General features: G+C 44.1%; 2 protein-coding genes across 2 annotated transcripts in view; both read right to left on the bottom strand.

Moving 5' to 3' along the window:
- LOC146058049 (polyunsaturated fatty acid lipoxygenase ALOX15B-like) overlaps nucleotides 1–27,066 on the bottom strand; it is a 154,071-nt gene extending 127,005 nt beyond the window's left edge. Inside the window, exon 1 of the mRNA XM_083170012.1 lies at nucleotides 27,052–27,066. The gene's annotated coding sequence lies outside the window, so the exon portion shown is untranslated. The remainder of the gene's footprint in view (nucleotides 1–27,051) is intronic.
- On the bottom strand, nucleotides 831–24,370 carry LOC146058048 (polyunsaturated fatty acid lipoxygenase ALOX15B-like). Its single transcript, XM_083170011.1, has 13 exons — nucleotides 24,208–24,370; nucleotides 23,238–23,319; nucleotides 20,925–21,047; nucleotides 20,662–20,765; nucleotides 20,083–20,255; nucleotides 19,785–19,931; nucleotides 16,211–16,414; nucleotides 15,696–15,782; nucleotides 2,683–2,852; nucleotides 2,388–2,509; nucleotides 1,893–1,993; nucleotides 1,530–1,700; nucleotides 831–1,326 (listed from the first exon to the last, which is right to left on the bottom strand). The coding sequence occupies exons 1-13, from the start codon at nucleotides 24,323–24,325 to the stop codon at nucleotides 1,147–1,149; spliced, it is 1,782 nt and encodes a 593-aa protein (XP_083026137.1). The 5' UTR covers nucleotides 24,326–24,370; the 3' UTR covers nucleotides 831–1,146.
- Nucleotides 27,067–27,961: the final 895 nt, after the last annotated feature.

Below are 27,961 nucleotides of genomic sequence, written 5' to 3'. Positions count from 1 at the left end.
AAAGGGAACTGTTGACCTTAGGGACTGGTAAGATCAACATAGAGGCAGTACCAAGTATCCATGTTAAAGAACTTGTATTGCTCTACAGACAGCCGGACTTCCCAACATTAACAGCAAAGTTAGACACCTGTGAAACAAGAGCTGTATCTGACCATGCATTCAGGAATCCTGGACTTCCACTAGGGCAGATGCTAGGGGTTCATATAGAGATTGATATGTTTCCAGCATGAATATACGCCTGTTCAAAAAAGATAGTTTATGGCAACCCATGTGGAGCCTCAAAAAAGGAGATTGAGGCCTGTGACCACCATTACATGCTACAGACTTCCAATTTTGTATTTTTGGGGGGCCCAGTAGAAACCTTTGTATCTCTTGGGGAGCCTATATTTGATTATACAGTACGCAGCCACATAGCAATAGGACCAGTAATACCCATGGTTTAGTTTACATCTGCAGGTTAGTTATGCCAGGGCTGATTAATAGCCCCAGAGACTGTCCAGTAGTACCCTATATCCATTTATACACCTCAGTCAAAGCCAAGGAATGCCCAGCACTTTCTCAAGCCATCTGATATTGTACACTAATGCATGCAGGAGTACAGGCGACCTGCCCAAGAAGAGTTGTGCATCTAGGCTACACCCTCTAGATAATGCCAAACCCACCTGTGGCTTTACCCTTTTGGGCCATCAGGTTCAGAAGAGATCAAAGGTGGGGAGGTATGCTGAAATGATCCTCAAGATAAACTCCAATATAAAATTAGTGGGCTCAGTTTAATATAAAGACAATCCCCAGCAGAGATAGGGGGGCAGGAAAGAATTTCCACACAAACATGCACTAAAATATTTAATTGTATCACATCTGTTCTGACAAGGAGCTTGAAAACACTACATTTATAGTACAATGTTTAACAAAAATGGACAGTGCAAGTCAGGACAGGTAAACTAGCAGCAGGTTCATGCACAGGCCCCAATTCAGGTGTTTAAGTTGCGGCTCACAGAAAAATCCTGGTGTTCAAGATTTTACTTACTGTATGTATGTTTCAGAGCATACATTCACAATCTGATGCCTTTTGGAGATGGCATTGCCTCCAACTGCCCAACAAAGGGGTCACTGCTGTAGTCCATAGAGCCAATGCCACTATTCATATTATACACAGACACTGTTCTCAATTACACTTGGATCCAAATACGGATATGGCAAATCCATGCTGCTGTTCCGCTCTTTAATGGATTTTGAGATCTCAACCAGCTTCTCCTGGAATTTCTTTATGAAGGTCTGTGGAACCTCCTCTGTAAAGCGCACATCAGGGTACTCGCCCAGACGTCTCTAGTGGGGAATGGGAAGTCTGGTTAAGGGAAATCCTAAACACATTTGGATTACATAAAGTCTATTCACCACCATATCAGAGTGATATGCACATGCATATATGGTGGGATTCTGTAGCAGTCTTTACATTTGTTAAATATAACAATGAGAAACCGAAAAGTACTAGATCTTAATGCATTACATGAACTGTCCCAAGAACTCACCCGGTCCCTTGGCTCGCTACTAAGCACCCACTCAGTGGACATGCTAATAGTGGTAGTATTTACTTCAGGCAATGCATCCAGAATAGTCTGGGGTGTGGTTACTCCTTTCACTGTGGGAGGAGGAGTTTTAATTGATGAAGGACCATTGGGCATCCAGGCATAGAAGTCAAACTGCAATGTAAACCAAAGGGACATTTTACCCCCAGAATTTTTTTACAAAAATTTACACATGTTAATATATTGCAAACCAAGCTCAGACTATTCAGTAGTCTTCAACTCAAGAGAAAAAAAAAAAGTGTATGAATCACATCACACAGGATATTAAGAACAGCATATTGTAACGTGTGATGATCCATTACCCACCTGACCACTGTTGACAGCTGCATGCTGAGCAGAACAAGTGAAGATCACCATGGTCAGGTACTTGATTAGCGAGGCCTTGGTCTCCAAGGAGGAGGGCATTCCTTTCAAACGGGAATAGTTAATGAGTCAACTAGACAGATCCCACACATGGATTGTACTACACCCTTATTTACATCATATCAAGCACCCTATATCGAACACCATACAAGGTTAAGATAATTGAATTCTAGTGTATGAATTGTATACTTTTTAGCTGGTTTAGATATAGGTTATGCTTAATTAGCAGACGCTAAACATGAATTTAAAACCAATGAATTAAAATGGCTAGGTGTTGATGGATTATTTCTGATGTAAAATGGGACTTGCCGTCTATTGTGGTATATGACCTTTTGATCCTACCATGCAAATCAACATTGAAAAGATCCGTTTGGCTCATTATGACCCCATGATATTTTGTAATATGAAGTCAAAGCAAAAAATGTATATGTTCCTTACCTGTAGATTTGTACTCCAGGAAGCCTTCTTTGAATATCTCGGCCACCCAGGCCTGAAGTTCAGGGTCTGTACTGACAACCACATCACTCTCATAGTAGTAATTAACAATTTTGGATACAAAGCTGAAGATAAAGCAAGGAGGTACAATCAGTGAATCAAGTATGGATGATGTACAGAAGTGATGGAGGTGCAATGAATTGAAGGTCACATTTCCTTTATCAGGTATGCAAGAAACATCAAGGTTTTCTATATACTGTACTACAGCATATTTATAATATGACCAGAACTACTGTACCTCTCCACAGCCAACCAGATCTTCATCCCATCATCCCTATACAGGTAATTGGGAATGGCCTCCAATCCTCTTGCCTGGATGTCATCAGGGAGACAGAGGCTGCTGTAAGTGACCTTATCCATTGCTTTTTTCAGTAGTATTGGAAGCCCCCCACCTCCGGTTACATTAGCCTGGATAAAAAAAATAAAAATAATTGAAAACAGCAATGATTCAGTTTGCCTATATTACAATAAATTATTCAGTCAAAGTTATATGAAAATCCAGATCTAGAAGGGGCGATGGTTTGGCCATCCAGGCAGAGTGATGTTCTGTAGGACTACATGATAGGAGGAATCCTGACTCACAGGGGCTATTCTCCTGTGTGGGGGTCCACGACCCCATAGATTGAGAACAGAACCTGTGGTGAGCAAAGCAAGCCACCGAGTCAGCAAGGGGCTTCATTGTGCTTGCCCCCGTCAGAGCACCGGCAGTTGAGACTCCTTCGTCGGGATCACCCCTGTCAGAGACCGGGGCTAGCCAAGCACTATTGGGCTGCCAACCTTATATAGGCAGAACACTTAAGTATAAAAACCTTGTGCACATAGGTTGGACTGAAATGCTTGGAATAACCCAGCTAACATACTAACCCAGTAAGCTATTGCTTAAAACTAATTGCATGCAAGCTAACAACCATCATGGCCATTTAAAGAGATACCATCAGCTTTTATGCTTACTAAACCGGCTTATTACTGTCTGAAGTTTATTATATGTGTTAATTTTATTAATTTTTGTTTTGTCTTTTTTAATGAGTATATCTTTTTATATTTATGAATTATGTACATTAAATTGTTATAACTATTTTGAACAAGCGCTGTTTCTATCTTTTTGTTTCTTTTATATAGGCAGAAGTTGGCTGAGCAGCTGAACCTATAGATGCTTGCTCAGCCATCCATCGTTGGACCATGACCTCTTTCGGTGCATCAGACAACCCCAGTACTTCCCTCCACAAAGGTGAAGTTACTAGTACATAAGGCGCTTTCCAGGATTTAACTTACACTATTTATTGTTCAAGTGTCCATAGAAGTTTGTAGTATGAATTCTTACAAAGGTTCAGCCGGTCCTACAGGTGTTTCATATAGGTAACCAAAATCTCCACAGACTGTGAAATATGCTCTAAAATGGAAATAGAAGAATAGTGCAACACCTTTTTTCAAAAAAGGGGGGGGAACAATTTATTATGCACTCACAATTTCCAAGATAAAAAAACAGCATATAATCACCAGCCGGTGATAACAAGTGGGAGGTTACACCCAGGGATCACTCCACCAAAGTAGCCAGGCTCCGGACACCTTTTCTCTTGGGGTAGAAGCTCCAGGGGTTGTCCCGTCCCAATAGACACAGTAGATAAGCAGTAGAATCTTCCAGCCACGGGAACACCTGCTTAATGCATTTCAGACCATTGGGGTCCTTCTTCAGAAGCATGATGTTTCCCGTGGCTGGTAGGGATATAAATAGTGAAAAAGGTGCCAAAACAGCAATTACGCTGCTCTGACGCTATACAGGAAGCGGAAGTGATCAGTGCCGCGACCGGAAGCGGAACGCCGTTATTTGCATTCCACCTGGCGCTCCCCATGCGTTCCATAGTAGCGGAACGTCACTTCCGGTACGGAAGGCTCCGTATTGCACACTGCCCATTCAATGGAGCGCATCTCAATTGCATATGCGTTCCAGACGGACGGAACATGACTTCCGGGATTTGAAGGATCACATATTGCACATTTGCCCATAATAATAATACAATCTGTAAACACAATTTGATATAATCTTCTCCAGAGTTTTTCTTTAGTCCATATTTCCATACAAAAAAAACCTCCTCCTTTCAGATTCAGTATTTGTCCTTGTTTTACTTAGTCCATATATAGAGAAGACAAAAAAAGGGGAGGGGGAGAAAATAGAGGGCAGTCAAGCAAATTTTACAGAATCCATCCATTATTATATAAAAAATACTGTGCATCATATGTTAAAAAATAAATATATAAAAACATGTAATAAAACAGATACTTAAAAAACAGCTAAAAGGCAATATTTATAAAAAACATTTAATTTCAAGATCACTGTTAAGACCATTTGGCACCAGAGTATTGAGCTTAAAAATCCACCTCATTTCACATTGGGCTAGGCGGGTTTCTATATTTTTATTACGCCATGTGGGTGTAATTATTTCGAGACCACCAAATGATTTAATACAACATTCTTTGGAGTTGTGTACCTTTTTAAAATGAGCAGGAACTGTGTGGGTTTCTAAACCCTTGCTTATATTGTACACATGCTCCGCTAGACGTGTTTTTGCCCACATAAAATAAGCCACAATCACATTGTAAAAAATATATGACATTCTTAGAATTACATGTGATAAAATCATTAACTTTAAAACTGGTGTCATTAAAAGTGTATTCTTTGGTTTTACTTATGCCTTTAGCTGTTCTACACATCAAGCACATTCACAATGGTGGAACCCCTTTGTGCGGTCACTTGTTCGGGGCATTACATCAAGACAACTTTTAACAAGCTTGTCCTTTAGTGATGGTGCTTTTCTGTAAATAAAGCCTGGATTGCATGGTAAAGATGCACCTATTACTGGATCACTTTTTAGTAAATGCCAGTTCTTTTTGAATACAGCCTCAACTTTTTTGTGCTCAGGGTTATAGTCTGAGATGAAAGACCATTCTGTATTCTTTTTAGGTTTCTTTACTTTTTCTCCAAGGAGATCTTTTCTATTAATTGTATCTGCTTTCTCTTTTGCAACCATTAATTCTTTTTGATCGTATCCTTTTGCACGGAAACGATTCGCCATTTCAGACACCTGGTTCTCATATACTTCATTTTCTGTGCAGTTACGTTTGACCCTCAGAAATTGGCCATAAGGGATACCCTCAAGCCAATTTCTGTGGTGCTGGCTATTTCTCTCTATGTAACTGTTAGAGTCGGTAGCCTTAATATGATTTGATGTGCAAATAGCATTATCCTTAATATAAATATTCAGGTCTAAAAATACAATTTTTTCCATGCTCCAGACAAAAGTTAAATTTAGATTAAAATCATTTTGATTAAGACTGTTAAAAAAGGTTAAAAGGGTTGTCTCATCCCCCTTCCATACCATAAAAACATCTATGTAACGTTGCCAGGAGACCAGACTTGCCCCCAGCTCCGGGCCCGACCAGATGACAAGCTCCTCCCAGTACGCCATATATAAATTGGCGTAGCTGGGGGCAAATCTGGTCCCCATTGCAGTTCCAACCATCTGCAGGTAAAAATTTCCATTAAAATAGAAGAAATTATTTTCTAAAATAAAGGTTATACTCTCCAAGATAAAAGTTTTTAATTTTTCTGACATTGATGTTTTGTCAGGAGAAAACAATAACAAAACCTGAATATGATTTTGTTGCAATCAAGGAACCCTCGGTACCCACAATGTATGTGCTACCGAAGGTACACAAGAGCCTAACCAGTCCACCTGGCAGGCCAATTGTTTCGGGTACAAACAGCTTAAGCTCAAATTTATCAGCCTTAGTGGACTATTACCTCCAACCGTTAGTTAAAGAAACTAAGGCGTACCTCAAAGATACAAAAGATGTGTTACAAAAAATTGAGAGGATAAATTGGGGACCTGGTTTCTTCCTTGTAAGTGGTGATGTGTCCACATTGTACACCATAATTGATCCCACAAAAGGAAGAATAGCTGTAAAGTTTTTTCTTGACAAAACATCAATGTCAGAAAAATTAAAAACTTTTATCTTGGAGAGTATAACCTTTATTTTAGAAAATAATTTCTTCTATTTTAATGGAAATTTTTACCTGCAGATGGTTGGAACTGCAATGGTTGCCCCCAGCTACGCCAATTTATATATGGCGTACTGGGAGGAGCTTTTCATCTGGTCAGGCCCAGAGCTGGGGGCAAGTCTGGTCTCCTGGCAACGTTACATAGATGATGTTTTTATGGTATGGAAGGGGATGAGACAACCCTTTTAACCTTTTTTAACAGTCTTAATCAAAATGATTTTAATCTAAATTTAACGTTTGTCTGGAGCATGGAAAAAAATTGTATTTTTAGACCTGAATATTTATATTAAGGATAATGCTATTTGCACATCAAATCATATTAAGGCTACCGACTCTAACAGTTACATAGAGAGAAATAGCCAGCACCACAGAAATTGGCTTGAGGGTATCCCTTATGGCCAATTTCTGAGGGTCAAACGTAACAGCACAGAAAATGATGTATATGAGAACCAGGTGTCTGAAATGGCGAATCGTTTCCGTGCAAAAGGATACGATCAAAAAGAATTAATGGTTGCAAAAGAGAAAGCAGATACAATTAATAGAAAAGATCTCCTTGGAGAAAAAGTAAAGAAACCTAAAAAGAATACAGAATGGTCTTTCATCTCAGACTATAACCCTGAGCACAAAAAAGTTGAGGCTGTATTCAAAAAGAACTGGCATTTACTAAAAAGTGATCCAGTAATAGGTGCATCTTTACCATGCAATCCAGGCTTTATTTACAGAAAAGCACCATCACTAAAGGACAAGCTTGTTAAAAGTTGTCTTGATGTAATGCCCCGAACAAGTGACCGCACAAAGGGGTTCTACCGTTGTGGAATGTGCTTGATGTGTAGAACAGCTAAAGGCATAAGTAAAACCAAAGAATACACTTTTAATGACACCAGTTTTAAAGTTAATGATTTTATCACATGTAATTCTAAGAATGTCATATATTTTTTACAATGTGATTGTGGCTTATTTTATGTGGGCAAAACCACCAGGAACCTAAGAACACGTCTAGCGAAGCATGTGTACAATATAAGAAAGGGTTTAGAAACCCACACAGTTCCTGCTCATTTTAAAAAAAGGTACACAACTCCAAAGAATGTTGTATTAAATCATTTGGTGGTCTCGAAATAATTACACCCACATGGTGTAATAAAAATATAGAAACCCGCCTAGCCCAATGTGAAATGAGGTGGATTTTTAAGCTCAATACTCGGTGCCAAATGGTCTTAACAGTGATCTTGAAATTAAATGTTTTTTATAAATATTGCCTTTTAGCTGTTTTTTTAAGTATCTGTTTTATTACAGGTTTTTATATATTTTTTTTTCCACATTAAATTTTTATTGAGAATTTTTTTAATAAGGTAACACTTGATAATATTAACCACGTATGGAAGCTGTTAGAGAGGGGGGGGGGGGGTACAAAAAGAAGAAAGACTGGGTGGGGAGGGTTTGGGGAAGGGAATACATCAGGTATACAATGCAACATCATCAATTTAATAATGCACTACATAGCAGTAGGAAGATCAATTACCTGGCAGAGGTACTTGAGCTCGCGCTAGGAGATCTAAGGGAAGATAGATTGACTGGACTATATCGTGTACTGGGGCGGCCTGAGTTTTCCCTATATATGGTCCACTTAAGCCACCTTGTGTGCATAGAAGAGGTCAGGGGAGAACCCTTGCAATCAGATGTTTCAAAGACAAAGTGTTTATGTACTTTATTTTCAATCGCTAATATATTGGGGATTTCTGCCGATTTCCACAGCTGGGCTATGGAGGCCTTTGTGGCTATCAGGATATGGCCCAGGAGGTATTTGTCTCCTCCGGCCATTTCGTTGGGGAGGTAATGAAATAGAGCCAGAAGGGGGTCCATTGGAAACTCTACTCCCAATACCTTTGAGATGAGTGAGAATACCTCGCTCCATAGCGGTTGAATTGCTGGGCAGAGCCAAAAAACATGTAAGATATCTCCTACCATTCCACAGTTCCTCCAGCATCCAGATGAAACATCAGGCCATATTTTATGTAAATGCTCTGGGGTATAGTATAATCTGTGTATTAATTTATAATACATTTCTGAGTGATTTATACATCTGGAGAGCTTAAAACATGTCTGGAAGATGGCTTCCCAAATCCCCTCATTGAAAGTATTGGGGAGGTCTTTTTCCCATTTAACCTGTGCGGGAAACTTCGCTTTCTGCACTACGCTGAGTAGATGCTGGTACCACCTAGAGATGTTCCCTTTTGTAGATTGGGACGTGAGGAGAAAAGTTAATATTTTAGGGAGACCAATCTGTGCTGCAGTTTTTGGCATGTACTTCTGTAACCAATTCCGTAGCTGAAGGTACTTAAAAAAGTCCTGTCGCGGGATTTGGTGTTTAGATTGGAGGTAGGAGAAGGGGGCCACACCCCCATCTAAGAGGACATCCTGTATGGTCTGAAGGCCCAAATCCTGCCATGTATTGAACTGTAGATCCTGAATTGTGAGGGCTATTGCGTGGAGGGACAGCTGAGGAGCAGGCAATATCGTATCCTTAGTACAGGAAATCAGGCTGTGCCAGGCCGACAAGGTCGTTTGGATTGCCCTACATATCTTTACTCCCCCGATAGCCAGAGTATTGGGCAACCAGGGTAGGTCTGATAGGGAGAAGGGAGATGCAGCATTTCGCTCTATGGATACCCACGGTTTGAGAGCATCCTGGGAAAACCAGTCCCTGACTTGGCTAAGCATACAAGCCGAGTGGTATTTCTCCAGGTCCGGGTATGCTACTCCCCCCAAATTTTTGGCTGCAGTCAGGGTTGACCTAGCTAATCTCGGTCTAGCCCCACCCCAGATATACTTAGATATTAGGCGGTTGAATTTGTTACACAGGGTTTTAGGGAAAGGTCTGGGGATGGTACGAAATAAGTACATTAGTTTGGGAAGTAAAACCATTTTCGCCGCCGCCACCCGGCCAACCCAGGAGATCTCTTGCATCATCCAATCTTTGATAATCTTTTCGAATGCACCAAATAATGGGTCATAGTTGCAGCTCATCAAGTCACTTTCTCTAGAAAGATTCACCCCCAGGTATTTAATTGATTTCGATTGCCAAGAATATTTGTATTTTTCTTTCAGGCGTCTAAGGGCATCCCCCGAGACATTAATTGGAAGGGCCTCGGTTTTTGTCGCGTTTAGCTTGTAATAAGAGATATCTGTGTACGAGTCTAGAATATGGTGTACATGTGTAAGGGAAGTTTCGGGCTCTAGTATGCATAGTAAGATGTCATCAGCAAAGAGGCTGATCTTGTGGGAGATTGTGCCTATCTCGGGCCCCACTATAGATCGCGTGGATCTAATGCACTCCACCAGGGGCTCGATGGCCAATGCAAACATCAGGGGTGATAAGGGGCAGCCCTGGCGTGTTCCATTTGTAATATTAAATGCAGAGGAGGAGCAGCCATTGGTGAACACTGAGGCCGATGGTGAGGAGTATAATGCTAAGATGGATTGTAATATTTTATCCGCAAACCCAAACCGTCGTAGGGTGGCCTTCATATACTGTATCCCCAATTAAGCCTGTCAAAGGCTTTTTCTGCGTCTAGGGAGAGGATTAGCAATGGTAAGCCTTGCGATTGACAGTGTTCCATTACATTGATAACCCTACGGGTATTGTCAGACGCTTGTCTTCCTAGCACAAAGCCTACTTGGTCCTGGTTGATTAGGTTGGGTAATAATGGTGATAGTCTGTTGGCTATCATCTTAGCGAATATTTTAATATCCGTGTTCAACAGTGCTATGGGGCGATAATTTTGCACCGCTGTAGGCGGTTTGCCTGGTTTCAGTATGGTGACAATTCGAGCCTCCAGCATCTCCCTTGGGAAAGAGGAGGAGTGAGAGGCTTCATTAAATACTGATAAGAGAGCTGGTGCAATGGTGGGTTTAAACATTTTGAAGAAATTAGAGGGGTAGCCGTCTGGGCCTGGGGCTTTATCTAAGGGGAGAGACTCTATTGCGGCTTCAACTTCACCTAGTGTCCAAGGAGAACTAAGTGCATTACAGGTCTCCGGGTCAATAGAGGGGAGATCTAGTTTATCTAGAAACTTGTTTATGTTGGTTAAAGTTGGTTGAGGCGTGTTGGGGTCATCCTTCAAGTTGTACAATTGTGAATAATATTCCGCAAAAGTATCGGCTATGGTGACGGGATCACCAACTTTTAACTCCCTTGGAGGTGTAGATCGCATGTATGCGTTCCTTGGCTCTACGCCCCCTTAATTTGCGGGCTAATAGGCGGCTTGCCCTGTTTCCAAGGGTATAGTATCTCTGATTGAGCCTTTGAATGTTACGGTGAACTTCATTGACCGCATCTCGTGCATCTAGAAGTCGTCTAAACAGGGATTTATTATGGGGATCTGCCTTGTGGGCTTTTTCTAACGTGGCAGCCTTTCTTTCAGCCGAGTCTAGGCGTTGTTTATATTGACGCTTCAGTCTAGCAGCTACTTGAATTGCAGAGCCTCTGATCACCGCCTTCAGGGAGCACCAATGTGTGAAAATAGATGTATCTGAGGGGGAGTTGGTGTCAATATAAAGATCTAGTGAATCTGATATGGCCTGGCGAGTGTCGGGTCTAGTGAGAAGATGGGTACCTAACCTCCAGGAGCCCGGGGCAATCGTTCGTTTACTAACTTCCCAGACTATCATAAGCGGGGAGTGATCTGACCAGGATATTGGCAAAATATGAATCTTGCTGATGGATGCAAGCGTCACTCTATCTACTAATGCCATATCTATTCTGGAATAAGACCGGTGTACATGAGAATAAAAAGGTGTAATCTCTTAGTGATGGATGCTTGGATCGCCATGCATCAAACAGTACATATTCGGCGGAACTTAGAGGAAGAGTCTTGGGGTAAAGACTGATGAAGGGAGCGTGTGGGGTGTGAGCGGTCAACAGTGGGGTCAAGAACCATGTTAAAATCTCCGAGTATCATCAGGGCCCCTCTGATATGCTGTTGGAGGGTTCTACAGAAATTTCTGCAGAATGCAATTTGTTTAGCATTAGGTGCATAACACGAGACCAAGGTGGTCTCAACATTATCCAGGAGACCAACAAGTATCAAGTACCTCCCTTCAGGGTCCTCATATCGAGAAGAGAGCTGAAACGCACAGTTCTGGGCAATAAGTATAGCTACTCCAGCCTTTTTCGTGGGGCCGTTAGCCATATAACAATGGGGATATCTGGAGTTGGTGAAGAGGGGGGGATTGTGCTTTTGGAAGTGTGTCTCTTGGACCGCCACTACCTGCGCTTTAAGCTTATGAAAATAGTTCAGGGCCACTTTCCTTTTATGGGGGGAGTTCAAGCCCTTTGCATTTATGGATACTACGTTAACCATTTTTTAGGATGAAGATGGCTTTCACCTTGCTGAGGGGTTCTGGTGTACAAATAACTATACCTGATGTTATAATAGAAAACTGACACAGAGAAAAATTGGGAAGACATGAGGGAAGAAAAATAAAAAGTGAATACAGAACTAAAATCGATCTCACTTGAGATCCTTACCAGTCGCCATAACAAGGCGGCTGTGTACATTGAGTGAGGGGGTAGCGGCTGACCTCCCACCTTCTAAAGTATAACAAACGTAACACTAACGGGAAATGAAACCATAGGCTTGTAAATATTATAACTATGAGGACAAGAGCAGTCATCAATTGTAGGTCAAGACTGAATGTATAGGTAATGTCCCAACTTCTAACTTTTAACAAAAATGCATACATAAATGTCTCAACATTTGACAAGGCACTCTATTTCACGTATGGGTAAACTCAGATTTTGAGACAATATAATGCAAAACTACAACAGTTAGAATGAGAAAATGTGCATGGCTTACCCCCTACCCCACCGCAGACCAGTCCTGCTGAAGTCTGTGGTTGGGGGAGCCAGTAGAGCTGGGGTCAGTAATGTTCCATGACTGGAGTGTCCTCAGACCTTCTTCAACATTGCTTATGGGGACATTGGAGCCTTCGTGGAACACTAACAGTTTAGTGGGGAATCCCCATCGGTAAGGGATATTTGCTTTCTGGAGGGCCACTGTGATGGGTTTAAGTGATCTGTGTTTCAAGAGCGTCGCTGCAGACAGGTCACCAAAGAGTTGAATTTCTCCGAGGGCTGTGGCGGTATCAGATGATGGTCTCGCAGCTTTGAGCAAGGATTCCTTTGTGTGGAAGGAATGCATCCGCAGCAGGACATCACGAGGCGCATTATCCGGAGCCGACCTGGCCTTAGGCAATCGGTGGATCCGATCGATAAGCAGAGTTGAGGTGGAGGCGTTTGGTAGGAGCTCCTTGAAGATGCTCAAAGCATAGTCATGCAAGCTACTATTCGACACGGTTTCAGGGATGCCACGCAGCTTTAGGTTGTTACGTCGCGATCTGTCTTCTAGGTCTGTTACCTTGTCCCGTAATGATCGTACCTCCGCCTCAAGTTCACCATGAGAGTCCAACAAGCAATTATGTGACCCCACGACTTCCTCCATCTTGGTTTCCAAATGGTTAGTGCGACCACCCAGGTTGTCGATCGAGTGCTGGTAGGCTTGCATGGAACTCGGCAGTAACATCATCTTTAAATTGGGACAGAAGCAGCTTCATTGTGCCTACAGTTAAGGCGTCCCCATCACCCATGGAATCCCCATCGGGGCGTGCTACAGGCGAAGCCACGGGGGCTGCCACGGGGGACGTGTATTGAGAAGTTGTGGGAGTAGAAGGAAGGGCCACGTCTTTAGGTCGTGAGTGTTGGGAGGGAGGTTTGAAGAAGGCAATTTGTGGATTTGGTTTTGGGGTCTTGCTGCGTTTGGATGGCATATTAAGTGACCTGTTCTAGTAGCATGGTTGGGAAATTCAGTACATGGGAGGGACGTACCGTATTCCCAATTATAAAACACTTCTTATTTCCTCCGACTGAGCCTGCTACAACAAGTGACCTCAGCAACCAGCCTCACTTCTCTGCTGTATGGGCTCTGATCCGCCAATAGGGGGGAAAAGCACAGTGACACGCTTACAGTGGAGGGGTATTAGGGATGCTTACATAGGCTCCCGCTCTCTGCAGGTGTAGGTAACTAGAGTCTGTACCCCTCAGAGGGATTTGGAGTCAGTTGGGGGGGGGGGGGGGTGATCCCCAAGTATATGGTGTATCGCTTCTCTTCTTCCTCTGAGGTCTTTACAGAGACATCACCTTCTGGGCTGTGGAGTGTGAAAGTGCCCAGGTGTGTCTGCAGCAGAGGGGGGAGCTGTAGAGTACAGTGGGCTGGGGCTGCTAGCTGCTGCACAGGGCAGGTATATCTTACCTCTGCCCTACCAATATGGCCGCCGCACTTAGATGTCAGTGCTTTATGCTGTGTCTGCCCCAACCAATATGGCCGCCGCTTGCTGCCTCTTGCAGCGATGGGCGCCCTGTCTGTTGGTGGTGGGCTACACCAGAGGGCCCTGTGGAGCCCAAGGGGAGCACCCGATTTCTGGGCTGCAGAGGTGGGACTGGAGGGTAGCTGGGAAGCGCTTCTGCCGGCGTCCCCGCGATCCAAGATGGCCGCCTCCAACACTGTTTGGGACCCAGGCTCTGCCTACCGTCCGGGTGAGTGGTCCAGGGGGTCGGGAAGGGGTCTGGCAGCACCAGCGGTCCCCTGGGAGTCCAGGCAATGTCCGGGCTCCGTCCCTGGGGCCTTCTTCCCGCGATCCGCACTGCGGAGCTCCGGCGGCGGGTGGGCTGCCTAATCGAGGTCCCGGCTTGAAGGGGGACTAGGCCGCAATCCGCAGAGACCCGTAAAACGGGTCTCCCGACTCTGCGGCCGTTCCCAGTCTGATCCCCCTGCTGTGTATATAATATTGTGAGTTCGGATGGAGTAGGGGTGTTCAGCAGGGGGTATTTATCGCTGGTTTTAAGGGCTATGGGTCAAGAGCTTTGTGAGGATGCAGCTTTCCTCTTCCCCGGCCAGGCCACGCCCCCCCAGGTTTTTATATATTTATTATTTTTTAACATATGATGCACAGTATTTTTTATATAATAATGGATGGATTCTGTAAAATTTGCTTGACTGCCCTCTATTTTCTCCCCCTCCCCTTTTTTTGTCTTCTCTATATATGGACTAAGCAAAACAAGGACTAATACTGAATCTGAAAGGAGGAGGTTTTTTTGTATGGAAATATGGACTAAAGAAAAACTCTGGAGAAGATTATATCAAATTGCGTTTACAGATTGTATTACTATTATTATGGGCAAATGTGCAATAGGTGATCCTTCTAATCCCGGAAGTTATGTTCCGTCCGTCTGGAACGCATATGCAATTGAGATGCGCTCCATTAAATGGGCAGTGTGCAATACGGAGCCTTCCGTACCGGAAGTGACGTTCCGCTACTATGGAATGCATGGGGAGCGCCAGGTGGAACGCAAATAACGGCGTTCCGCTTCCGGTCGCGGCACTGATCACTTCTGCTTCCTGTATAGCGTCAGAGCAGCGTAATTGCTGTTTTGGCACCTTTTTTTACTATTTATATCCCTACCAGCCACGGGAAACATCATGCTTCTGAAGGACCCCAATGGTCCGAAATGCATTAAGCAGGTGTTCCCGTGGCTGGAAGATTCTACTGCTTATCTACTGTGTCTATTGGGACGGGACAACCCCTGGAGCTTCTACCCCAAGAGAAAAGGTGTCCGGAGCCTGGCTACTTTGGTGGAGTGATCCCTGGGTGTAACCTCCCACTTGTTATCACCGGCTGGTGATTATATGCTGTTTTTTATCTTGGAAATTGTGAGTGCATAATAAATTGTCGTCGTCCCCCCCCCCCCTTTTTGAAAAAAGGTGTTGCACTATTCTTCTATTTCCATTTTAGAGCATATTTCACAGTCTGTGGAGATTTTGGTTACCTATATGAAACACCTGTAGGACCGGCTGAATCTTTGAAATAATTCACACTACAAACTTCTATGGACACTTGCACAATAAATAGTGTAAGTTAAATCCTGGAAAGCACCTTAGGTACTAGTAACTTTACCTTTGTATTCCATATTTCTGAAAAGTTGGTGAACTTTTCTCTACTAGTGCTGGCTGCTTCCGGGCATCAGCGCAAATAATTGCACATTCTTTGTCTTTTGTACTTCCCTCCACAAGTCACACCCTAAACAATCAAACCATGCGAGCTGGCAGAATTTTCTGCAATGGTTGTTTAAAGGATCTCACCTGATCAAAGACACCCCCTGGACCTATAAGTTCTGACCTGGCAAGGACGTTGATTTCAAGTGTATAGCGGAGATGTGGAATAATTAGCTGTAAAATTAGAAAAATATTGGCATTATAATACCATCTGAACTAGACCTTTTGGAGTAAATTAGAATTTATATACAGGAAGTACAGTTTACACTGGTTACCATCCCTTCAAAAGGAAACATTAACAGTAACGCCAACATTCTGGTAGCTGTGCATGCCCAAAAGAGTCAACAGTTCAATTGCTCTGTTGGGTGCAGCCGGCACACAAAACACTTATTCCCCCATAGAGGTTATTGTTATTGTATCAAATAGGATAATTGTGCAGAAATAAAAGCCCAATTTTTACATTCTAATTATAGCCACAAAATTAAAATTTACATGCAGAACATTCCACTTCAATGCTCCATATTAAAGTGACCTTCTCAGCCCATCTCCAGAGCCCCTGCTATGCGAGTCACTCCAAGACAGGGTTTAAAACCAGATCTCACCTTGTACACTGGGTGGCTCATTGGAAGTTGTCTGGTGGTTGCAATGTTGAAGACCTCAGCAAATAGATGAGTGCGGAGAAGGTGAGTGTCCCCTTGATGCACCTGGAATTCAGAGTTACGCACCCAGATCTTGGCCAGTAACCAGTCAGATTCTGAGTCACTGGGCAGGAAGATTGGTGCGTTCTCTCCTGGGGTCTGAGCCAACTGTAGTAGAAACAGAACTGTCACTACAGCACCAGGTACTCTTCCTCTACCATAGTGTTTACACTTAGCATTATGTAATCACAAAAGCCTAGTTCGCAATTAATCTTTGCATTTGAAAGAACGTGTGCCGATTAAGATAAAATGTTAACCATTTAGCTATAAAACACTTATGTATTTATACATTTACCCAAGACTTGCTTTACCTTGGTTGGGACACAGTTTAAAATGAATCTACCCCCTGTTGGGTCAATAAGGTATACAATGCCTTACTCCAGTGGCGTCACTAGGCAGGTGCGGGGGGTGCGGTCCGCACCGGGTGTCACCAGTTAGTGGGGTGACACCCAGTGCTGCAGGTTAGGCGGTACGGGGTGTGCCGATACCCCGTACCGCCATATCAAAGTTCCCCGAATCAAAGCGGCGGGGGGCGTGCCCTGTACAGGTCCGCCGCCCCCAGCCGCAGCAGATTCCCTATGGAGGGGAGGGGCGGGGAGCGCATCGCCGTGTCTCTCCTTCCTCTCCCTCCCCTCCCTCAGCAGCAGCGGTGCGCCGTGGGAGGCGGCAGCAGCAGCGCGCGGTGGGAGGCAGCAGCGGCTGGAGGGGGAGAGACTACAGGACTCGAGTCAGAGACAACTTGAGCAGGCCAGCCAGCCAGCACTGCACGGTGAGTTGCGCAGTGCTGCCGCTGGCACTGTGGGTGGCATACCTGGCACTGTGGGGGGCATACCTGGCACTGTGGGGCATGTGTGGCACTGTGGGGCATGTGTGGCACTGGGGGGCATATGGCTGGCACTGGGGGGCATATGTATTGCACTGTGTGTGCATATCTGGTACTGGGGGCATATCTGGTTCTGTGTGGGCATGTGTGGCACTGTGGGGCATATGTGTTTCTGGCACTGTGGGGGCATATCTGGAACTGTGGGGGCATATGTGTATTTGGCACTGTGGGGGAAAATCTGGCACTGTGGGGGCTTATGTGTCTCTGGCACTGCGGGGGCATATGTGTATCTGGCACTGTGGGGGCTTATGTGTCTCTGGCACTGCGGGGGCATATATGTATCTGGCACTGTGGGGGCATATGTGTATCTGGCACTGCGGGGGCATATGTGTATCTGGCACTGCGGGGGCATATGTGTATCTGGCACTGCGAGGGCATATGTGTCTCTGGCACTGCGGGGGCATATATGTATCTGGCACTGTGGGGGCATATGTGTATCTGGCACTGTGGGGGCATATGTGTATCTGGCACTGTGGGGGCATATGTGTATCTGGCACTGTGGGGGCATATGTTTAATGGACATCACATTGTGCAGTGTAATGGGCATTATTGTATGGGGCGTCATGGGCATTACGGTGTATGGAGCATTGGGTAATTGCCATCACAGTTTGGGGTGTAATGGGTATCAAGGTGTGTGGCATGATGTGTAATTTGCATCACAGAGTGCGGTGTATCATGTAATTAGCATTGCGGTGTGGGGCGTAATGTGTAACTGACATCACGTGTGCGGCATTATGTGTAATTGGCATTAGGTCATGTGTAATGGGTATAGTTCCCTAAAATGTGCAATCTGCAGGTACACAATACATTCATGGTACAGACCACGCCCCCTTCTGATAGGCCACACCCACAATTTTTCTGCGCGCCTCCGGCGCGCACAAGCTTCCACTCTCCGTCTTCCACAAAGTTGCCGGGGCGGGGGGGGGGGGGGGGGGGGGGGGGGAGAGGGGTGACACCATGAGTTCCTACACCGGGTGACACCAACCCTAGTGACGCCACTGCCTTACTCTAGAATTCTGCAGTTGAATTGTCACAAATTGCTGCGAAACACCAATTAGTATACCCTGACAAATTAGATGGGCAGCTGGAACAGGAAAGCAATAGGGCATGGGTCTTCAACCTATGGCCCTCCAAATGTTGTGAAACTACATGTTCCAACATGCATTGCCACATTTTTTCCCTATAAGAGCATGCCAAAACTGTCAGGGCATGCTGGGAAATTTAGTTCCACAACATCTGGAGGGCCACAGGTTGAAGACATGTGCAATAGGGAATGCTGTCATTTGGTCTACAGCATTATGTAGACACCATTAAGTCGACAGGGAAAAGGACATTAGTTCGACATGGAGTTTATCATTTTTTTTTAGCCAATATGTGCCGACAGGCGGTATTTCATGCCCTACCATCCACTAGGGCGTGGTGGGAGAATAAGATAGTGTGCCAAGCGTAGCAAGGCACCGTGCCCGAAGCATAGTGAGCAATGCAGTACACTTTAAACGGTGTCCATGTCGACTGTTGACATTCAGAAAAAATAAATAAAAAAAAAGTGAGAAACCCCATGTCGACCTAATGACCTACAACCATGTCGACCTAATTACTGTCTACCATAATGCTGTAGACCAAATGATCCCAACCCAGCAATAGGCCATGTACCTGTGCATCATCTCATGTTTAGACAGTTCACATGTGATTATTACCTTTTGAATAAAGAAGATCCAGTCCGCATCCAGATATTCAGGGTTAGGTGTAAAATACGCAGGACCCTTTGTTAAAAGGCTATTGAGCTTGACTACTGGTAGACCGAACCACATTAAACAAGCACTCTGTCTATTGTTCTATTGCAGAATAGGTCTGATCCTTACAAATATTTTTAAAGAAGGCATTTGTCACCTTAGATGGGTCAGTATCCTCTCAGGGGAGAGCATACTACAATGTTTGAGGCCAGATTATAGCCTTTTGCAATCATGTTAATATTAAGAGGACCGAATGCAGGTGCCAAGATTGATAGTCGGAAATATGTGCAATCCACATACTAACTCCCCATGTTTAGAGCCTTGCAGTACAAAGTTTGTTGCAACATTACGCATATTGCTATACACACACAGACACACACACACGTAGTGACCTCCAGTTCTCAAATTCCATGAATAGGTGATTAACATGTTAAGGTCCATACACACTGAGCGGCTTTCCCCCTGCCCAGCGCCGATGAGAAGAAGGGGGCGGCTTTGCATAGTGCAGAGCTATGCAAAGCCTTTCCTGAAAGCCGCTCATCTGCTATAACCAGCAGATGAGCAGCTTTCCCGGCGATGATGCCGGATGCCGGGAGCACGCAGCAGCGCTCATCGCCGGGGCATACACACTGGGTGGCTTTGAGCTGAAAGCCGCTCAAACTGGGTGTTTTGAGCGACTTTCAGCTCAAAGTTGCCCAGTGTGTATGGGCCTTTAGTGATGGTTGATGTGGAGATCAACCACTGACCTATAGGACCTGAATGGTGGTTTTTCTACAACAAGTTGAGGGGTCATTGTCCAGATTTAAATCATGATCTTACAGACAGGAAATCATATTCAATAGACATTAGAAGACAGACTTGCCTGGATGGCTATTGGGACAAGTTGATCTTTGGGAGTTTTCCACAGTAGACACATTGGGGCAGCGATATATTGTTGCTTTCCATTTATGGATTTATTGGCAGGAACCCCATGTAGCAGCTTGTAATCTATCAGGAAGATGTTGCCATTCTACAAGACAAAGCACCAGTTTACTGCATGGTATGTATGTCATCAGGAGGGCTGTTTTGGGATATACTGTACATGCCCCCCACAAAAATAAAATAAAAACCCAAGCCAAAAAAAATAAAAAAATAAAACAGGCCTTATGGCCACAACCCACCTCTAGTTCTTTCTTAAGACTGGTGGAGGTCCCCAGAGATGCAGCCACCATGTGATCACTAACTGGGAAGTTCTCAGGAATAGTGGAGCATTTCCTGATTAGCATAGGGTTAATTCCATTAAGATATTGACTTCCAAAGAAGTGATCCTCCTTCCAGATCTCAGCTACCTTATCTAGGGATAAAATTCAGCAAGAATGTTTCATATGGTCATTCATTGCAAGTTGAGGGACTAGGAGATACAGTAGGTAGTCTTGCACTGTACACAAAAGCACTTTATAGTCCGTTACATCTTACATCAAGGGTGGCCAAACGGTCCTCGAGTTCTACCAACGGTCCACGTTTTCCAGGTTACCTAGCTGGTGCACATCTGTAGTCATTACTAACTGTTATATTTTCAAACATGCTGCATTCATTCCTACTATATATCCACAGGTTGCCTGGAAAACATTCAGTTGATAGATCTTGAGGACAGGTTTGGCCACCCCTGCCTTACATGAGCAAGAGGTGAACTTTCTTCAGTCACTCCCTTATTAAGTAGTTCCTGTAAAGGAGAGTATGTGGCCAGAGACTAAACATACCTGCATTTTCAGACCTCCTTAGGTAGAAGAGCAGTTTGATATCTTCGATATTGGTCCATGATTCTGTACATTGTAAGAAGCCATTCATCTTCATATCCAATACCCTGTGGAAGAAAGTGATAAAGGTTTCAAATAACCAACAGAAATGGATTTCATATCCTGGAGAGCTCCAAATAGAAATATAGACTAGTTCTTTTTATTGAATGATCCCAAATGCAGTTTGTTACATGCCTGGTCCTCATCTACTCTGACTAGATACTTACGTGGATAACAGGGCATAGCCAAAGCTGCTCAGTTTTAGGAAGGAATACCGGTCATTAGTCGGTAGTTGTGCAACCTTGTCCACAGCAATGCAGTGAGGGACACCTTCTGCATAAGATTTCCACCTGCAGGAAACAAAGCTTAATGTTATACAAAGTGATCAATTATGCTATTCCTACATGGACCACACTTCTCCATTCCTAGAACTTTTGATTATAGAAACAGCGAGATTTCAATTTCGCCTTCAATAAGGGTTCTTATTGCCCAATTTACAGTTACATTTTATATACCCTGGTCAGTATATTAAGTAGAGTCAGGCAACAAGACAAGTGCTGCTAAACATAAGCATAGTGTCACAAGGCTAGGGCCATGTCATAGGTTTTAGCTGGAACTGCTGTACGAATGAGACTTATTTTAAGACCTTCAGGTTGGAGTATTACTGTCTACACCAGGTAGTTGACCCAGAACAGAGGCACAGGCTCAAAAATGCTAGTGGTATTCTCCATGAAACCCCCAAAATTAAAATTGCTGATAACTAAGCCGGACTGGCTGGACTGAAAATGGAACTTATCCACTGGAATGGCAAGAGAACTGGACCACTAGGTTTCCTCCAAAGTCAGATTCCAGTAGCACAGGCTGAGTGCGATGTTGCTTTGGTGACTGAGGCTCTGGATTTAACGGATGACTACTTCTAACCAGTGTTCCCTCTAAGCTGTGCGCGCGCACACAACAACGAGCGTGCGCACAGACATGACAGAGCGCACAAAGCAGCAGTGGACCCTTTTTGCAGTTGTGGACTCAATTAATGTGTGTTTCACCCATTAACTACATTGTGTGCTGTGTTTTGAATGTTTACATGTTTAATATCATTTTGAAGTAAAGTTAACGCAAATACTGAACGTCATTTTCCAGTTATATATAAGTGACTCACAAAATTTTAAATTTCCTTCCAAAGTTGCACAGGCAAAATCTTTTGCCGCACACAGCCTTCGTAAAATCAGAGGGAACATTGCTTCTAGCCATTCTATGCAAGATGGTGATGCACAGTACTGGAATTGGCAAGAACTAGAGTCTGCTGAACCATGAGCATCCTACACTAGCTGCAGCTAACTCCACACACCTCTCCATGCACCTTCAGGGCAGACTTTTACAAGGTCTGCATAACCAGCCGAGTTATCTGGCTGAAATAGTGCCAGATCATTACACACAGGTGTCATCATGGGCCTCCGCAGTATTTGAGTGCAAGGAAGCTCTTTTTAAATTTCTTGAGATGGTTTGGTATAGAACGACCCTAAAGGAAGGTATGGCTACCCTTCCGCAGAGGTTTAAGTCCCTCAAACACTATACACATTCTACGTGCATAGCAGTTTTAATTTAGTTGGTAGTTTATAGGCAAGTAAACTTGTTTCATAACCAGCAAATAGAACTACACATTACCATAGCACAGGGGTTCCCAAACTTTTTTAAATCACGGCACCCTAGAGTTTCAGATTTTTTTCACGGCACCCCTAGGCCAAAAATAAATTAATTAGATTGGGTTTATATGCGATTCTTAGGGTGAGTTATGTGGTAAATGGTAGGATTTGCTTCTGTTTGTACACATTTTATGATTGGCAGCCACCAGCACTGGTTTTGCTCATAAATAACTAACCATTAATAATTTGAGCTAGTCCTGGTCCACCAACCCAGGGCACCCCTGCATGTGTCCCGAGGCACCCCAGGGAGCCACGGCACACAGTTTGGGAACCTCTGCCATAGCATATTCAGAACATCACGTTTGAAAAATAGCTTTTTCCCAGCTGCCGTTACCGACTAACCAAAATTGTTAATTTGTACTTGTTTCCTGTTCTGTGACCAAGATTATAATTTCGTTGTTTTACAATTTTTTTATTGTGTTGCAATGACAATAAATTCTTATCTTTTCTTATCTTCAGTTATACACAGGAACCAACGTCAGCTTGTCCTAGTTACTAGAAAGAAACTTCACAGTAGGAGACAAATGGGATTATCCTAGGTGAAGAACTTGCCACTCCTCTGGCCAAAATGACATTTCAGCAAAAGAGACATAATCGCAATAAGTACAGATAAGTATAAAATACTACATGTATATTGGCCACTCACGGTTCTTAATGTATTATCTGGGCTCCCATGTTAAATGCACCCAATTTTTTCATACCCCTACCATCCAACTACGCATGGAGTTGATTTTATATAGTGTGGCGAGCGCAGCGAGCCACCGTGCCCGAAGCGTGGCGAGCAGACATTGTCTCATAAGAAAAACGGGAGCCCAGATATTACATAAGTACCCCACTCACTTGTGGGTTTCTCGCTCCATCTCCAGTTCCTTTTGTCGTTGTTGCTGGAGAATAGGGGAAGTACTCCCAGATAATAGGATGCCTGAAATATACCAAAACGCAAGAGCACTAATTAAGCTTGGTTATTAATCTGGCACAGAGCTAAGCCATGTAACTCAAGGAGAAGATCCATCTATGGAAATCTGGGTATGGATCATAGGATAGACAAGCATTAGGTCGACAGTCCAAAAGGTAAACATGGGGTTTTTCATAGTTACATATTAGGTGAGGCTGAATAAAGACATGCATCCATCTAGTTCAACCTATGTTTATATAGTTAATCCCTTGTTGTATAGTAGGCTCTGATATTTTAAAGACCGATTATGTTACTTATTCGTACCCGTGGATATATTTTTAACCAATAAATGTTTTCCAACCTTATTTTAAACATATATATATAGTGTCTGCCGACACCACTTCTTCAGGAAGAGAGTTCCAAAGTTTAACTGTTCTGACTAAGAAATTCTCTTCTAGATGAACAATCTTTTTTCTTCTAATCTAAACTTGTGCCCTCTCGTCCTAGGTTCCAGTCTAGCAGAAAAAAAGGGTGCTTGACAGTTCCTTATATTGGCCCCTAATGTATTTATACATATTGAGCATGTCCCCCCTTAAACGTCTCTTCTCTAGTGTAAATAGAACTAGATGTTGACATGGACACCATAACGTAGCACTGCTGCACCTGCTATGCTTTGGGTACAGTGCCTCCCCACGCTCAGCACACTATTTTATTTTCCAACCACGCTCTAGTATATTGTAGGGCATGAAATTCCATCTGTCGGCACATGTCAGCTCAAAAAAAACACCCACGTTGACCTTTAGACTGTCAAGCTTACCCCTGCCAACCCAATAACCATATCCCAGGAACATACATACGATGCTTTGGCTACTGCTTTATGGGCTATCATATAGATAATCATGAGCGAGATCTCACCCTTCCCTTCTGGAATCTCCACAGTCATTGGACTAGATAGCCACTTATAGAAAGGAAACTGGAAGCGTTGACCACCAGGACTGGTAACATCAACATAAAGGCAGTACCAAGCATCCATGTTAAAGAACTTGTATTGCTCTACAGACAGCCGGACCAGCAGGAGATCTCCGAGATCATTCTCAATGTTGATGGCAAAGTCAGACACCTGTGAAACAAGAGCTGTATCTGAGAAACATGCATGCAGGAACCCTGGGCTTCCACTAGGGCAGATGCAGCATGAATATATACTGTACCTGTTCAAAGAGGATCATTTATGGCAACCCATGTGGAGCCTCAAAGTAGACGAGACCACCAATACATGCCGTGAGCTTTATATTTATATTGGGCAGCCTGCACTTTATTACACAGTATGCAGCCCCATAACAGGACCAGTGATGCAATAGCCAGGGCAGTTATTAGGTTGTCCACACTGGTGAGTAGTGTGTCCATAGTGTTGCACCCAACTTCTTATCCTAAAACCGATTTATCGCCCTAGTAATGCATTTGGGAGTTTAGGGATTTACACAGTAAGGAAAGGGAAATAAATTTAAAAACACATCAACTCTACTATATGTAGTCATAGTGCAACATTCCAAAATCACACCTATAATCTGCACAATGCAATCAGGTATTTTATCCCATCAGTCAACATCCACTTTTTTACTCCTTAAAATATAACTTTAAGTAACACAGTAATCATAAGATACTTACTGCTCCAGATCTGAAGTTGCTCCAGTTATGGGGCAGTTGATGTTTTGCACTTTCTCCCTTGGCTCCCACAAGAACAATGGAGATTTGTCCACATGTCCCAGCACTCAGGCCAGTCCCGGTTGCAAATCTAAGCTTGTAGGTCCCCATGATTTTGGACAATGATCCTCACAAAACCAGCTCTGTAAGAAAGTATACTAGAGATGAGGGCAGACCCCTGAGTTTTGATTTTGGTTCTAGAGGATTGCCATGATTTAGTTCTGGAAAAAAACACAATTAAGGGCTTGGGAATTCTTAAAAAAATTTGGAAAAAATTGGGGAGCTTAATGTCACTCTGACCCATTATGTTCTCACATTATTCTTACCCTTAATATTTATTTCTAGTCAGTTTTGACCACCTCACAGTGTTTTCACCACTATTGGCTAAAGGCTTTAATGAGCTAGCAGGATACGGTACTTGTGGAGTATCACGGCTCCCATCGCATGCCATATATAGTGTCATGCGATTTTTACCGATTTTTGCAGTTTTTTGTCAAAATCGCATCGCATACGATTTTTCACTGAAAAGCATCCAAATGCATTGGAATTATTATGAAACATGTTCAATGGCCTCCAAATGGCATTTTTGAGGCTGTACCACCCCCACTATCAACGCGAACCCGAAGCGTGGCGAGCGCAGCAAGCCTGCGAGGGGCGGCGGTATGCGTCCTACGACCTTTTCATACCCCCACTATCCACGTCGGCGTGGAGTTGAGAATAGAAAGTGTGGCGAGCCCCGCGAGGGGACGCTGACACCTGTGAAGCCCGTGAGGGGATGCTTTGGGCTCGTGGCTCGCCACACTTTCTATTCTCAACTCCACGCCGACATGGATAGTGGGGGTATGAAAAGGTCGTAGGACGCGGGCTCGCTGCGCTCGCCACGCTTCGGGTTCGCGTTGATAGTGGGGGTGGTACAGCCTCAAAAATGCCATTTGGGGGCCATTGAACATGTTTCATACTAATTCCAATGCATTTGGATGCTTTTCAGTGAAAAATCGTATGCGATTCGATTTTTTCGCATACGATCGTGGGAGCCGTGATAATCCACAAGTACCCAGGATACTAAGGGGGTTATTCTGGTTGCGACGGATGGCTCCGAATGTGGACGGACAGCCGATGGTTGGTGTTTGCGCATGTGCGAACGCCGCGCACGTCCGAATACGAAGTAAATTCTGTACAGAAAATGATCGGTCAGAGCAATCCGAACAGGGGGTGGAGAGGGGCGTGAAGGGCTGTTTGGGCTCATTACCATATGCATACGCCCCGCGTATGGTAATGCGGCCGTGACGCACGTGGGGGGGGGGGAGCGGACATATGACATAGCCGGATGCCAGCTGCCCGCCCATATCCCTGCTTTTGCATGTTGAAATGCCCGAGTGGTCTGGAGCACTCGGGGCTGCCTGACCACTTGGTCCTGCATTCGATTGTTGCTGACCATCGAATGATGGGGGAGGTTCCCAGAGATGGAGGAGGTGTTCAATGAAAAATCCACTCGCGGTCCATTCGGTCGGCGTCTTACCGCATTCGGACGGTGTGAGCGATCCATACGGAAGGCGGGGCTAAGAACACTCAGTTCCTGTCCGAAAATATGCATCCGACCAAATCAACCAGAATAAGGCCCTAAGTGACAAACACACCACTATAATCCCCAGAGTGGTTGATATGAGAACACAGTTACATTTGGTGCCCATTGATTTTTGGTCCCGCTGTATCATTCATCAGCCTTTAAAGATGGGACACATAGTGGATAAACAAGCTTGGACTATACAAATCCAAGTTAAGGCGGTTACAATAGTGGTATCCGGACTGATCATAAACTGACTCATGATAGACAGTCATATGGTCAAATGGTACACATGCTTTATTTTACAAAATTTTCAGCTGACAGGTGGTATACATAGATAAAAGACATGCAGTACAAAGAACTTGGAATCAAATTTGAATCTATTTGTTATTTAGTGATGCTCTGAATTGGCCCAGCCAGACAAGTTCAAGGGTCCCCACACCCAAACATACATCCCAAGAAACCTGCCACTAAATAAGTATAAGAGAACTTACTTTAGATTGTGCCTGAGTCAGTAATGAGGAGCCACAGCTGGGTCCCTGCTAAAATACAATGTGAGTACAGAGGGGGAGGGGCACTAATCTAGACTGAGGCAATCTGCAATCTCAGGTGTGTAGATATCCCCATACTATAGACCAGGGCTGGCCAAACTGGTCCTTGAGATCTAACAACAGTTCATGTTTTCCAGGCCACCTAACTCAGGAGTGGCCAAACCGGTCCTCGAGATCTACCACCGGTCCACATTTTCCAAATCACCTAGCTGCTGCACAGATGTAGTCATTACTAACTGTCACATTTTCAAACATGCTGCATTCATTCCTACTATAGATCCACAGGTTGCCTGGAAAACATGCACCGTTGGTAGATCTTGAGGACAGGTTTGGCCACCCCTGACCTAACTGGTGCACAGTTAGTCTGGAAATCCACAGTTGGTCTGGAAACATGAACTGTTAGTGGATCTTGATCTCTGATATAAACTATATAGGAAAGGGTATGGATCATTAGGTCACCAGCATTATGGTAGACAAGCATTAGGTTGCTCAACCTCGGTCCTCAAGGACCCCCAACAGTGCACGTTTTCCAGGTCTCCACACAGAATCACAGGTGAAATAATTAGCTCCACTTGTGATCTTTTAAAATGTGAGTAATTAGTGCACCTATGAATCTGTGAGGTGACCTGGAAAATGTGCACCGTTCGGGGGTCCCTGAGGACTGAGGTTGAGAACCACTGGTCTACACCATTAGGTCGACATGCATTTAGCATACCCACCAACATTTGGACTGCAAAAATCGGTACACATACAGAAAGGGGGCGTGGCCATGGGCAAAGGGGGCATGGTCACACCCCCTTTCCGAATAATGTCAAGTTAAATTCATGCGTATGCAATTGCCCACTCACTGTGT

This window comes from Crinia signifera, chromosome 2, assembly GCF_055691185.1.
Source record: "Crinia signifera chromosome 2, ASM5569118v1, whole genome shotgun sequence".
Taxonomy (NCBI): Eukaryota; Metazoa; Chordata; class Amphibia; order Anura; family Myobatrachidae; genus Crinia; species Crinia signifera.
This window is presented reverse-complemented; position numbering and strand designations above follow the sequence as displayed.